At 43.5% G+C, this 13,718-nt stretch overlaps 1 protein-coding gene across 1 annotated transcript in view; it reads left to right on the top strand.

The window, feature by feature from the left end:
- Positions 1-13,718, top strand: part of LOC115142954 (receptor-type tyrosine-protein phosphatase gamma-like) — a 324,742-nt gene that overhangs the window by 223,822 nt on the left and 87,202 nt on the right. The window contains exons 5-7 of the mRNA XM_029682861.2: positions 3,011-3,106; positions 5,613-5,679; positions 10,405-10,562. Coding sequence (XP_029538721.1) covers positions 3,011-3,106; positions 5,613-5,679; positions 10,405-10,562 — 321 coding nt within the window. The remainder of the gene's footprint in view (positions 1-3,010; positions 3,107-5,612; positions 5,680-10,404; positions 10,563-13,718) is intronic.

Genomic DNA, 13,718 nt, shown 5'->3' with positions numbered 1-13,718 from the left:
ACAAGCATTTCGCTACACTCGCACGAACGTCTTCTAACCATGTGTATGTGACCAATACAATTTGATTTGATTTTGGTATACCGAAACCTTGTTCCTTTTTCGATACTAGACCATGAAAAAATGTGTCTCACGTCATCTACTGATTGAGAGAGGATCAAGTCTGTCTATCAGCGCAGCCGATGTCCCTGTATAGCGTGACCGCCTGCTGCTTGCCTGCGCCACTGACTCATTGCCGAATTTAGCCTGTCCTGAGGAACCACTGCCTATCATTGGAAGTGTGGGCTGCATTATGTTAGCTCCCCACTCATGCTGCACAGAAGTTAATGCACTTTAATAATGCAACAAGGCATGTAGAAATGTTGCATCTTAATGACTGTTCATAAAACAATGTCCATTACAGGCTAGAACAATTTACAATTAAAGAAGATACCGGTAGCTTCCAGCTTTGTAGGATAACTTTCCTTGCTTACAGCTGAAGCTAACATCAATTCACTACCCTAGTATTTTGTTTGTGCAAACCATAAGGCTGAATACCGTATGCTGATTTCAAAGCTGATTGTCACCAAAAACCATGGTCATTGCCCAAAACGTTATTCATTCTCTTCTGTCTCCTTCACTGTGTGTCTGTGAATGACGTCATCAGAGACGGAGCACACTTTTATAAACGAAGAGATTGCTCCTCCTATGCAAATGTTATGGATCAGTACAATAAAATAAGTCCCAGATCGAAGGGAAACAGATTGTTTTTCATCTGTAGCCCCGTGAAATGAGCCACAACTCAAAGCTTGCACACACTCCTATTGCATATACATTCACCTGTATTGTGAATAGGCATAGGCTACATCTTGATTTACCCAGTTTATCAATAGAGATTTACGATTCAAATAAATGATTACCGCTATGTAGGTCGATTGGTTATGTCAGTATAGGTGCGCACTGGCAAAAAAATGGGTGCAACCAAATCATGTGCTGGTAACATCAACTGAAAAAGTTGGGCGCACCAGTGCCACAAGTTCATCTAATACCCTGAACATTGCTCAGTGCCTGCTCATATGATTAAAGACTCTAGAGAGCCTAGGGAGGGAGGGAGCGAGCAACAGACGAGTTGGGAGTCATGGTACAAACAAACAGGGTGAGATCAGGACATGGCGGCCACAGCCGTTTGATGAGAGGGTATCTTTTATATTCAGTTTGAGTGAGGAGTTTGTTTGTTTTCAAAACTTTGGTTGAGTTTTGATTATATCTTGCCTAGAACTTTTTTAATGGTGCTGTTCTCTCCCAGCGTTGTGGTACGTGCACCACGCACACACATAGGCCTACACGTTTTTGCCTCAGAGTAGACACATATGGGAGCTGTGATTAAAAGCATTAGAGCATGACCCACGGTTAGATCTTAGTGCATGTGAAGAGCATAATCCCACTGTGGATCCCTGCTCACCATGTTACTGTAAGGACAGTAGGATACAGCACTTGGATGGGAGATTATGTTACTGTCAGGACAGTAGGATACAGCACTGGGATGGGAGATTGTTACTGTAAGAACAGTAGGATACAGCACTGGGATGGGAGATTATGTTACTGTAAGAACAGTAGGATACAGCACTTGGATGGGAGATTATGTTACTGTAAGACCAGTAGGATACAGCACTGGGATGGGAGATTATGTTACTGTAAATACAATATGATACAGCACTGGGATGGAAGATTATGTTACTGTAAGTACAGTGGCATACAGCACTGGGATGGGAGATTATGTTACTGTAAAAACAGTAAAATACAGCACTGGGATGGGATATTATGTTACTGTAAGAACAGTAGGATACAGCACTGGGATGGGAGATTGTTACTGTAAGTACAATATGATACAGCACTGGGATGGAAGATTATGTTACTGTAAGTACAGTGGCATACAGCACTGGGATGGGAGATTATGTTACTGTAAGAACAGTAAAATACAGCACTCGGATGGGAGATTATGTTACTGTCAGGACAGTAGGATACAGCACTTGGATGGGAGATTATGTTACTGTAAGGACAGTAGGATACAGCACTGGGATGGGAGATTGTTACTGTAAGAACAGTAGGATACAGCACTGTGATGGGAGATTATGTTACTGTAAGAACAGTATGCTACAGCACTGGGATGGGAGATTATGTTACTGTAAGAACAGTAGGATACAGCACTGGGATGGGAGATTATGTTACTGTAAGAACAGTAGGATACAGCACTGGGATGGGAGATTATGTTACTGTAAGAACAGTAGGATACAGCACTGGGATGGGAGATTATGTTACTGTAAGAACAGTAGGATACAGCACTGGGATGGGAGATTATGTTACTGTAAATACAATATGATACAGCACTGGGATGGGAGATTATGTTACTGTAAATTTCAACTGTTCTGCCTTATTATTATTGGACCATGCTGGTCATTTATGAACATTTGAACATTTTGGCCATGTTCTGTTATAATCTCCACCCGGCACAGCCAGAAGAGGACTGGCCACCCCACATAGCCTGGTTCCTCTCTAGGTTTCTTCCTAGGTTTTGGCCTTTCTAGGGAGTTTTTCCTAGCCACCGTGCTTCTACACCTGCATTGCTTGCTGTTTGGGGTTTTAGGCTGGGTTTCTGTACAGCACTTTGAGATATCAGCTGATGTATGAAGGGCTATATAAATACATTTGATTTGATTTAAGTACAGTGGCGTACAGCATTACAGTTTAAGGCTGGGATGTGTGATTTACAGTTGGTTTGTGTGAGAGAACGAATGACAGAGAAGAGGAGGGAAATGAGGAGAAATAGTCATTTTCAACAAATACGTATATATATAACCATCGAAATCCGTACTCTTTATTTGCAAAACATCCTGCTGAGAGGAAATATGTTTTGTTATTTCTTCTGACATGCCAGAGTCACTCAAGAGACAGTTAAGACTCTGGCTGTGTGTACACCTCTAACGTTCTGTCTGCTCTCTCTCTCTCCCCTCTCTCTCTCCCCCTCCGCTCACAGATGCAGATATACCTGTACAACTCAGATGACTTTGACAGTCTCAGTGCGGCCATCAAGGAGAAGCGCATCATTGCTGCGATGGCTGTGTTTTTTGAGGTACTGTAATACTGGCTTTGGGCTGTGTTGTTGTTTGAAGAGTTCTCTTGGTCTCAGTTGTTCCCAAACACAATGAAACAGGGCAGAGGCCTGGAATACAGTGCTTATTAGGAGATATGAACAACAGTACACTGATTTGAAAGCTGCTGGCTCTCTCGAGGCACATGATATCTTTATTATTTGTTGTCTCTTTCCTTCCAACTTCCCATATCCCTTTTATAGATAACAGTCTCTCTCAGTCTCTCTCTGTTTTTCTGTCTCGCTCTCTGTTTCTTTGTGTCTCTCTCACTCATTCGCACACACACATTGTCCATCTCCTGAGAGCTGTGACTCTCTGTCAGTGCCACAGACAGGCAGGCAGGCAGTCCGACATGCAGACAGACAGATATCTCCAGGGAGACATTACGGTGAAAGACAACTACAGACAGAGTCAGAGAGCAAGGGGGTTCCTCTTCCGCTATCCCCTTAAGCCACCACTTTGTTCTAACTTACCGTACCGCAGGCTCCCCTAAAGACTAGCACAGCCAGCCTCACACTCCAGGAATATTTCTGAAGGATAGTAAATGGCCTCCAGTTGAGTTTCAGTTGTAAACATCAAGGAATATTTCTCGTTCCCTAATGGAAAAGTATCTTAGTACCTGGTTTGTTAAAAAAAAAAACTATTGGGCAAATTAGTGGTATTCTATACTGAACAAAAATATAAACGCAACATGCAACAATTTCAAAGATTTGACTGAGTTACAGTTCATATAAAAAAAAATCTGTCTATTTAAATAAATGTATTAGGCCCTAATCTATGGATTTCACCTAACTGGGAATACAGATATGCATCTGTTGGCACGACAATGGCCCTCAGGAACTCGTCACGGTATCTGCATTCAAATTGCCATCGACACAATGTAATTGTGTTTGTTGTCCATAGCTTATGCCTTTCCATACCATAACCCCACCAACACCATTGGGCACTCTGTTCACAACGTCAGCAAACCGCTCGCCCACCCAACGCCATATCAGAATTCATCCGTGAAGAGCACACTTCTCCTGTGTGCCAGTGTCCCTCAAAGGTGAGCAATTTGCCCACTGAAGTCGGTTATGACGCCGAACTGGAGTAAGGTCAAGACCCAGGTGAGGACGATGAGCAGACAGATGAGCGTTTCTGACAGTTTGTACAGAAATTCTTCAGTTGTGCAAACCACAGTGTCATCAGCTGTCCGGTGGCTGCTCTCAGATGATCCCGCAGGTGAAGAACCCGGAGGTGGAGGTCCTGGGCTGGGGTGGTTACACATGGTCTGCATGGTTACACATTCTCTAAAATGATGTTGGAGAAGTGGCTTATGGTAGAGAAATTAACAGTCAATTCTCTGGCAACAGCTCTGGTAGACATTCCTTCACTCAGAATGCCAAAATTGCACACTCCCTCAACTTGAGATATCTGTGGCATTGTGTTGTGACAAGACTGCACATTTTAGAATGGCCTTTTATTGTCCCTTGCACAAGGTGCACCTGTGTAATTATCATGCTGTTAAATCAACTTTTTGATATGCCACACATGTCAGGTAGATGGATTATCTTGGCAAAGGAGAAATGCTCACTAACAGGGATGAACATTTCTGGGATCTTTTATTTCAGCTCATGAAACATGGGACCAACAACATTTTATTTCTGCAATTAAATGAACCCTCAAATGATGACGCTTCAACTGAGCACCCTCAAGGAGGAGAGCTCCACTTTCTTTCCCTGTTTGTTTGCACGTGTGCGCTTAACCCAGCACCAACACTCCAGCTCATCACTCTCCTGCTTACACCCACGGTACTCACTGACTAGATCAAGGTTCACTCCGCTCTGTCTATCAGATGTTCTATTTCTAGTTCTACTATGGCGATGCGGTCTATTACTTAGGAAGCACTCTACTGAAGCACTCAGAGCCACACAGAGTGGCTAGGCCAGGGTCGTTTCTCTCTCCGATCAGAGAAGCAGGCAGGTTGGAATGGGGACACAGGTGTTCCTATGTAGGTCTGTGGATAGACAGTGATGGACCTTGTGTGTATGAAGACCTAAATGCTACCACTGTGTTTCTGACAGCCTATCGCTTACAGCAATTAGCATCAGCACGCGCACACATTTATCCTGCTGAATTGCATTTTACAAAGCAGGACACACACACACACACACACCAGTTTACCATCTTTAATCGATGAGGAGGAGCTGCTTTTGGTTCCCTAAGGCTGTGTGAATGGTCGCTAAGGGGGTTCATATTATTTTCCACATTCAATGCTTAGCTACATTTACTCTCATTTACACTCAGATACTTTTACTCTCATTGGACTGACCTGAGTTAGGGAGGAGTCCCAACACTGTTTTACCCCCCCCCCCCCTCATCTAAGCGTAAATAGGACACTGGGAATATTGGTAATAAATTAGGAGCACGCTGAACTGAGTGTGGGTACTGTAACTGCTGTTCTGGGCTGTCTTGTAAAAGAGCCTGTCTCTTTATCGGTGTCGTCAGGTGGGGCGGCGAGACAATCCAGCCGTAGAGCCCATCATCCAGGGACTGAAACGGGTCGTACACCACGGTGAGTAAACCCCTGGCACTCGCACTACTACTGTCACACTCACACGCGCGCACACACACACTCAATCTCGCTCATGCTCTCAGCAGTTTGCTGCGTTCTCACTGTGATGTTGTTCGGCAGCCGTAGTTCTATAGCACTTCTCACTTAGCCTTTAAACTACAGAGCATCAGTAGAGCACCAGGATCTCAGTCTTCACACGGAAACATTGACATACAGACACACTAACGGATTGCTAGAGGACCAAGGCGTCATCCCTTTCACCAAAGAGGGCTTTCAGTCACGTACAAGAGCATCAAAATGAATGTCGACAGGAAACATACACAACTAAAAAAAGAGACAGAGAAATGACTTCCCAAGGACATAGTTGTTTGTGAGGTTAATGCGAAGTGATTGCTTCAGGCCTCACACGTCTCCCAGACTTAGACATTCCGTGCCTCTCGTCTGGTCATCCATTGGTTTGTTCAGGCTTTTGAAGATACTTAACCTTGGTGTTCATTTTTATTCTCAAATTAGTATGACCACAAGCTCTGAGCCCGGTCTTGCATCAAGACGAAGGCAGCACAGTGAGCTACCGCCGCTCCCTGCTTCTCTGTGTAGAGCCACAAAGAAGAGACGGAACAGTTAATTGCATCTAAGCCTCAATTAGTCAACGCTCCATCGCTTGCTCACATACACACACACACACACACACACACACACACACAGACAGAGAGAACTTACACAGCGGCAACATCAGATGCACGCTTGCTTGCACCATTAATCTTTAATGCTAGGGGGAGACAGATGTGCCTAGCTGCAGTGCATGTTGTATGAAATCAGAGTTGGTGTGAGCTGCGAGCAGAGTGTGGTTGGAAGCTGGTGTCTCTACAGACATGCGTTATGTCGTGTCTCCACCTGCCCATTTAAATGTGCTTTAGCATGTGTCCATAATACTTTGGTCCATCTGCATACACACACACACACACACACACACACACACACACACACACACACACACACACAGGGCTCTATAGAGCCATGCAGCTGTGTGTGTGTGTGCTTGCACGCTTTATGTGTACCAACACATATGGCTGGTTTAACAATGTGCTACTGACGTGGTTCTCTTTATGTGGGTCAACTCAGAGACGAAGAGAAGACGTGTTAATGGAGGAACGGAATAAACTGTGAGCATATAGCCGTAAAATGCAGACCTCTTTACTCATGCTGATTAATCTCACACAACTCTATCCTTCGTGCTTCTCTGGGTCTCTCTCCCATTCATTACACTGACTCCCTATACTGGATGATTTGCCATGGCTGGAACAGGGCAAAAATGGGGCTAGCATGCAGGTGGTATCGCTTGATTTTAGATGTCTAAAGTGGTTACTCTGTGAGGTAGGCCAATACAGTCACTACACATGGTCTCCCGAACACAGATCAAGCCTTCTCCTAGGATTTAACAGCATGCTCAGTAGAGAATCTCCAATTAAAGTGTTTTTAGATCAGGAATAGGGATCCGGTAAACCGCCCTCGGTGTTGAGCATCCAGACTTGTGTTGAATCTAGAGGCCCTCCTTGTTGGAGGAAGGGCTGGGTCCGGTCAGCCTGGGTTGTGGTGTTGTTTTGATGGTCCAAGGGAGGCTCCTGGCCCTCTGGCTGGGTAATTAGGATGCGTCCCAAATGGCACGCTATTCACTATGTTGTGCACTACTTTTGAACCCAGCCCTATTGACCATGGCCCATAGGGCTCTGGTCAAAAGTAGTGCAATACATAGGTGATAGGGTGCCATTTGGGATGCACATTTAATGTCTTCTCTTCTAGCGGGGTGGCGGTGGCAGGGTTTCCGCTAGCTTATTAGCCTCAGCCATCCATCCATCAGCAGGTTTGAGGCAGTGCCACGATACAGCTGTGCTGTCTGAGGGCAGGCGGGTAGTAGAGATGCGGTGAATACTGAAGCAGCTCACGATGTCAGGAACGGAAAGGTGCTTCCGTTCAGATAAGTATGTTGTACAGTCACGTCCACTTTCCCGTCCCATGTCCCACCCACGCTCCATAGTCCACAGTGAAGCGCCCTTCTCATCCTTCGATAGAAACCCACATGACAGTTAGAAGGTACCGGATGACATGGTTTATATCTGAACCCCAAGTTTAGTGTCCTGTTGCCACCCCAGATTGTCTCCAGCTCCCACTTTACTACCCCACATTGTCTCCAGGATTGTCTCCAGGCTCCACTTTACAACCCCAGAATTTCTCAAGCGCCCACTTTACTACCCCAGATTGTCGTCAGCCTCCACTTTACTACCCCAGATTGTCGTCAGCCTCCACTTTACTAACCTAGATTGTCTTCAGCCTCCACTTTACTAACCTAGATTGTCTTCAGCCTCCACTTTACTAACCTAGATTGTCTTCAGCCTCCACTTTACTAACCCAGATTGTCGTCAGTCTCCACTTTACTAACCTAGATTGTCTTCAGCCTCCACTTTACTATGCCAGATTGTCTCCAGATCCTAGCTACCTTACTTCCCCTACATCAAATGTGTCAAACAGGCCAATTCAATCTGGCACAAAAGGTTTTTCCCCAGAAAAAAAAACATCTCAATCGACATTTAAATGTGACCCACCACCTTGATTCGGACTTATGTAGCAACATTTTTAAATGTTTTTATTTTTATTTTGACATTGGAAAAAGGTAGGGACTCGGAGCTAGAAAATTGTATACCATACACTGCAGTTTAGGAATAATGGAAAATAATTCTGCTTTGAACCTCACTTTTGAGAAAATGGCTGTTGAATGTTTTGGTACACTTACTGGAGAGCTCGTCTTTGTCTACACCCATTCAGCATCGTTCACACCCTCTTAAGTTTAGCCCCACCCATCTCTAACGATTCACATGTGAGGCCATGTGCTGAACAGAGTGAGCTAAACAATGAACCATAATGCCAACCCACATTACTAGCAATACAAACTGATTGTCATAGCTAGCCACCGTGCATGAATCTGCAGGTAGCTAAAGCTAACCAACTAGGTTCAATGTTAGCTATTTAGCTAACATTATGCTATAACTATCAATGCAAATAGCTTTCTGAGATACTAATAAAATTACTACACAGATCATACACGTAACGTTAGCGATCGAGACAGCCAGCTAACGTTTGCTAGCTAGCTAACAGTACAGTTTAACTTGCAGTGAAAATGACTTTCTGACAAAATTACAAATGTATAATATCTGAAAATGTATCTAGACTCTTACCTGTATACATAGATGAACGCTTCTCCTTCTCTGTCATGGATACCATGGTTGCCCTTAGTTTGAAGATAGACAGATGTTTTATACAACAGCCTTTTGTGTTCTCTTTTCGACTCCCTCCTCATTTGAGATCAAAACTTGGTCAACTTCTCCCGTGAAAACAACACTGTTGATAGTCATTTATTCCCCATAACTGTCACCAGAAGACTCTACATTGTCTGGTTCAATTAAAATGTTTTTACCTAAATGAGGGATTTCTTAATCTTCTGAGTCAGAGAGAGTCAGCATGGCAAGATCATCCTCCAGAAAGTAGTCCATCACACATTTTTCCCACTGATCTTTGTCGATAGTTGCTGTTAAATTTAGGGCAGAAATGTTGAGAGCAGTATCAACACTTCTGCAGTTCAGTTCTCTATGGTATATTTCAAAAAAGCTTTGGTAGCAAGAATTATCTACACATACTGAGCAGCTCATGTTATAGACAGAAGCATGCTACATGGCAGATCAATCCGACCTCATTTCACGGCATGTCCAGCCCAACAATTATATCAGCCAATCATGGCTAGCGGGAAGGTTCTTGGCTTTTTCCGTGGCACAACCAACTAGTCTAACAATTGTATTTATATTTACAGATGACATACACCTTTTTTTATTCCAGAAAGCAATAAAAATTCCAGATGGCATACACCTTTTTGTGTTCCAGAAAGCATTTCTGCCAAATAACTCATTTTGATTAAAAAAATGTTAACTGTCAAATGCCTTACCTGTGAAGTAGTGATGTGCGACATACACCTAGCTTCTTAAAACGGGTCACAAATGACTATTTCAAATTGAAACTGTGTAGAATTGATAATGGACCGACTACAGTTATAGTCTCGTCACTCTACCCAGCTTGCTAACAGTCATTAATAAAAACTAGACAGTCAGGGAACCATGACAATTCCAAAAGCGATGGATGGATAACTATTTTTTATATATATTTTTTTACACATTTTGACCTCCGGACCTTGGTGAAGACTGAATGTGTTATTTCATAGTTGTGATGTCTTCACTATTATTCTACAATGTAGAAAATAGTAAAAATACAGAAAAACCCTTGAATGAGTAGGTGTGTCCAAACCTTTGACTGGTACTGTATGTCAGTTGTTAATAAACACAGAACTTTCTACCTCGTTTAAAATGAAATACTAGACGTGTGGGGTAAATAAATCCACCATATTGTAAACATGTGGTGATTGAAAAAGGCGTAAAGATACAATATAATGTATGCATTTTCTATTTAATTATGTGGGAATAATTATGCCTGCACTTTGTTTACATTGTGTGGGTCGCTGAGTGTGTACTGTATATGGGTTGTGGGTATGGCTGTGTTTGAATGTGTTTCTCTGTGTTGATGTGCGAGTTCCTGTGTCCTCTCTCCCCTCAAGAGAAGGATGCAGTGTTAGTGTGTGTTTCTCTGTGTTAATATGTGTTTATGTGTTCTCTCTCCACCCTCCAGAGAAGGAGACATTCCTGAGTTCCTTCGTCCTGAGGGATCTGCTACCGTCATCGTTGGGGAGTTACTACCGCTACACAGGCTCTCTCACCATCCCGCCCTGCAGCAAGGTGGTCGAGTGGATCGTCTTATCCAGACCCGTTTTCCTCTCCCACTCACAGGTCAGTTACACATTCACAGACACACACATACAGTATCATCCCACTGTTTCTATATACCCACCTACTTCTCCCCTCCTTCTCCCCTTCCTCCACATCCTTCTCCCCTTCCTCCTCCTCCTTCTCTTTCTCTGTGTATCAAACATTATAGTCCGGGTAGCAGGTAATGGACTCTAACAGATATTTATGTAACTTTCAAAATTCTTTGTTAGTTTACAATTGGAGAATTTATGCTCCCCACATATAAAAATACTGGAAAGCCCCGAATGCAATATTGTAATTTTTATGAGGAACATATTGTCTGTAGCCTATTGTACATGGTGGAGGAACATATTGTCTGTAGTCTACTGTACATGGTGGAGGAACATATTGCCTGTAGTCTACTGTACATGATGGAGGAACATATTGTCTGTAGCCTACTGTACATGATGGAGGAACATATTGTCTGTAACCTACTGTACATGGTGGAGGAACATATTGTCTGTAGTCTACTGTACATGGTGGAGGAACATATTGTCTGTAGCCTACTGTACATGATGGAGGAACATATTGCCTGTAGCCTACTGTACATGGTGGAGGAACATATTGCCTGTAGTCTACTGTACATGGTGGAGGAACATATTGTCTGTAACCTACTGTACATGGTGGAGGAACATATTGCCTGTAGCCTACTGTACATGGTGGAGGAACATATTGTCTGTAGTCTACTGTACATGGAGGAACATATTGCCTGTAGCCTACTGTACATGGTGGAGAAACATATTGCCTGTAGTCTACTGTACATGGTGGAGGAACATATTGCATGTAGCCTACTGTACATGATGGAGGAACATATTGCATGTAGCCTACTGTACATGGTGGAGGAACATATTGCATGTAGCCTACTGTACATGGTGGAGGAACATATTGCCTGTAGCCTACTGTACATGATGGAGGAACATATTGCCTGTAGCCTACTGTACATGGTGGAGGAACATATTGCCTGTAGTCTACTGTACATGGAGGAACATATTGCATGTAGCCTACTGTACATGGTGGAGGAACATATTGCCTGTAGCCTACTGTACATGATGGAGGAACATATTGCCTGTAGCCTACTGTACATGATGGAGGAACATATTGCCTGTAGCCTACTGTACATGATGGAGGAACATATTGCCTGTAGCCTACTGTATATGATGGAGGAACATATTGCCTGTAGCCTACTGTACATGATGGAGGAACATATTGCCTGTAGCCTACTGTACATGGTGGAGGAACATATTGCCTGTAACCTACTGTACATGGTGGAGGAACATATTGCCTGTAACCTACTGTACATGATGGAGGAACATATTGCCTGTAGCCTACTGTACATGGTGGAGGAACATATTGCCTGTAACCTACTGTACATGATGGAGGAACATATTGCCTGTAGCCTACTGTACATGATGGAGGAACATATTGCCTGTAGCCTACTGTACATGATGGAGGAACATATTGCCTGTAGCCTACTGTACATAATGGAGGAACATATTGCCTGTAGCCTACTGTACATGGTGGAGGAACATATTGCCTGTAACCTACTGTACATGATGGAGGAACATATTGCCTGTAGCCTACTGTACATGGTGGAGGAACATATTGCCTGTAGTCTACTGTACATGGTGGAGGAACATATTGCATGTAGCCTACTGTACATGGTGGAGGAACATATTGCCTGTAGCCTACTGTACATGATGGAGGAACATATTGCCTGTAGCCTACTGTACATAATGGAGGAACATATTGCCTGTAGCCTACTGTACATGGTGGAGGAACATATTGCCTGTAACCTACTGTACATGATGGAGGAACATATTGCCTGTAGCCTACTGTACATGGTGGAGGAACATATTGCCTGTAGTCTACTGTACATGGTGGAGGAACATATTGCATGTAGCCTACTGTACATGGTGGAGGAACATATTGCCTGTAGCCTACTGTACATGATGGAGGAACATATTGCCTGTAGCCTACTGTACATGGTGGAGGAACATATTGCCTGTAGTCTACTGTACATGGTGGAGGAACTTATTGCCTGTAACCTACTGTACATGGTGGAGGAACATATTGCCTGTAACCTACTGTACATGATGGAGGAACATATTGCTTGTAACCTACTGTACATGGTGGAGGAACATATTTTCTGTAACCTACTGTACATGGTGGAGGAACATATTGCCTGTAGCTTACTCTACAATGTGGAGGAACATATTGTCTGTAGTCTACTGTACATGATGGAGGAACATATTGTCTGTAGCCTACTGTACATGGTGGAGGAACATATTGTCTGTAGTCTACTGTACATGATGGAGGAACATATTGTCTGTAGCCTACTGTACATGGTGGAGGAACATATTGTCTGTAGTCTACTGTACATGATGGAGGAACATATTGTCTGTAACCTACTGTACATGGTGGAGGAACATATTGTCTGTAACCTACTGTACATGGTGGAGGAACATATTGCATGTAGCCTACTGTACATGGTGGAGGAACATATTGCCTGTAGCCTACTGTACATGATGGAGGAACATATTGCCTGTAGCCTACTGTACATGGTGGAGGAACATATTGCCTGTAGTCTACTGTACATGGTGGAGGAACTTATTGCCTGTAACCTACTGTACATGGTGGAGGAACATATTGCCTGTAACCTACTGTACATGATGGAGGAACATATTGCCTGTAACCTACTGTACATGGTGGAGGAACATATTTTCTGTAACCTACTGTACATGGTGGAGGAACATATTGCCTGTAGCTTACTCTACAATGTGGAGGAACATATTGTCTGTAGTCTACTGTACATGATGGAGGAACATATTGTCTGTAGCCTACTGTACATGGTGGAGGAACATATTGTCTGTAGTCTACTGTACATGATGGAGGAACATATTGTCTGTAACCTACTGTACATGGTGGAGGAACATATTGTCTGTAACCTACTGTACATGGTGGAGGAACATATTGCATGTAGCCTACTGTACATGGTGGAGGAACATATTGTCTGTAACCTACTGTACATGGTGGAGGAACATATTGTCTGTAGTCTACTGTACATGGTGGAGGAACATATTGTCTGTAACCTACTGTACATGGTGGAGGAACATATTGTCTGTAACCTACTGTACATGG

Source organism: Oncorhynchus nerka, linkage group LG15, assembly GCF_034236695.1.
Source record: "Oncorhynchus nerka isolate Pitt River linkage group LG15, Oner_Uvic_2.0, whole genome shotgun sequence".
Lineage (NCBI taxonomy): Eukaryota > Metazoa > Chordata > Actinopteri > Salmoniformes > Salmonidae > Oncorhynchus > Oncorhynchus nerka.
The sequence above is the reverse complement of the archived record's forward strand: the minus strand, read 5'-3'. Positions and strand labels throughout refer to the sequence as shown.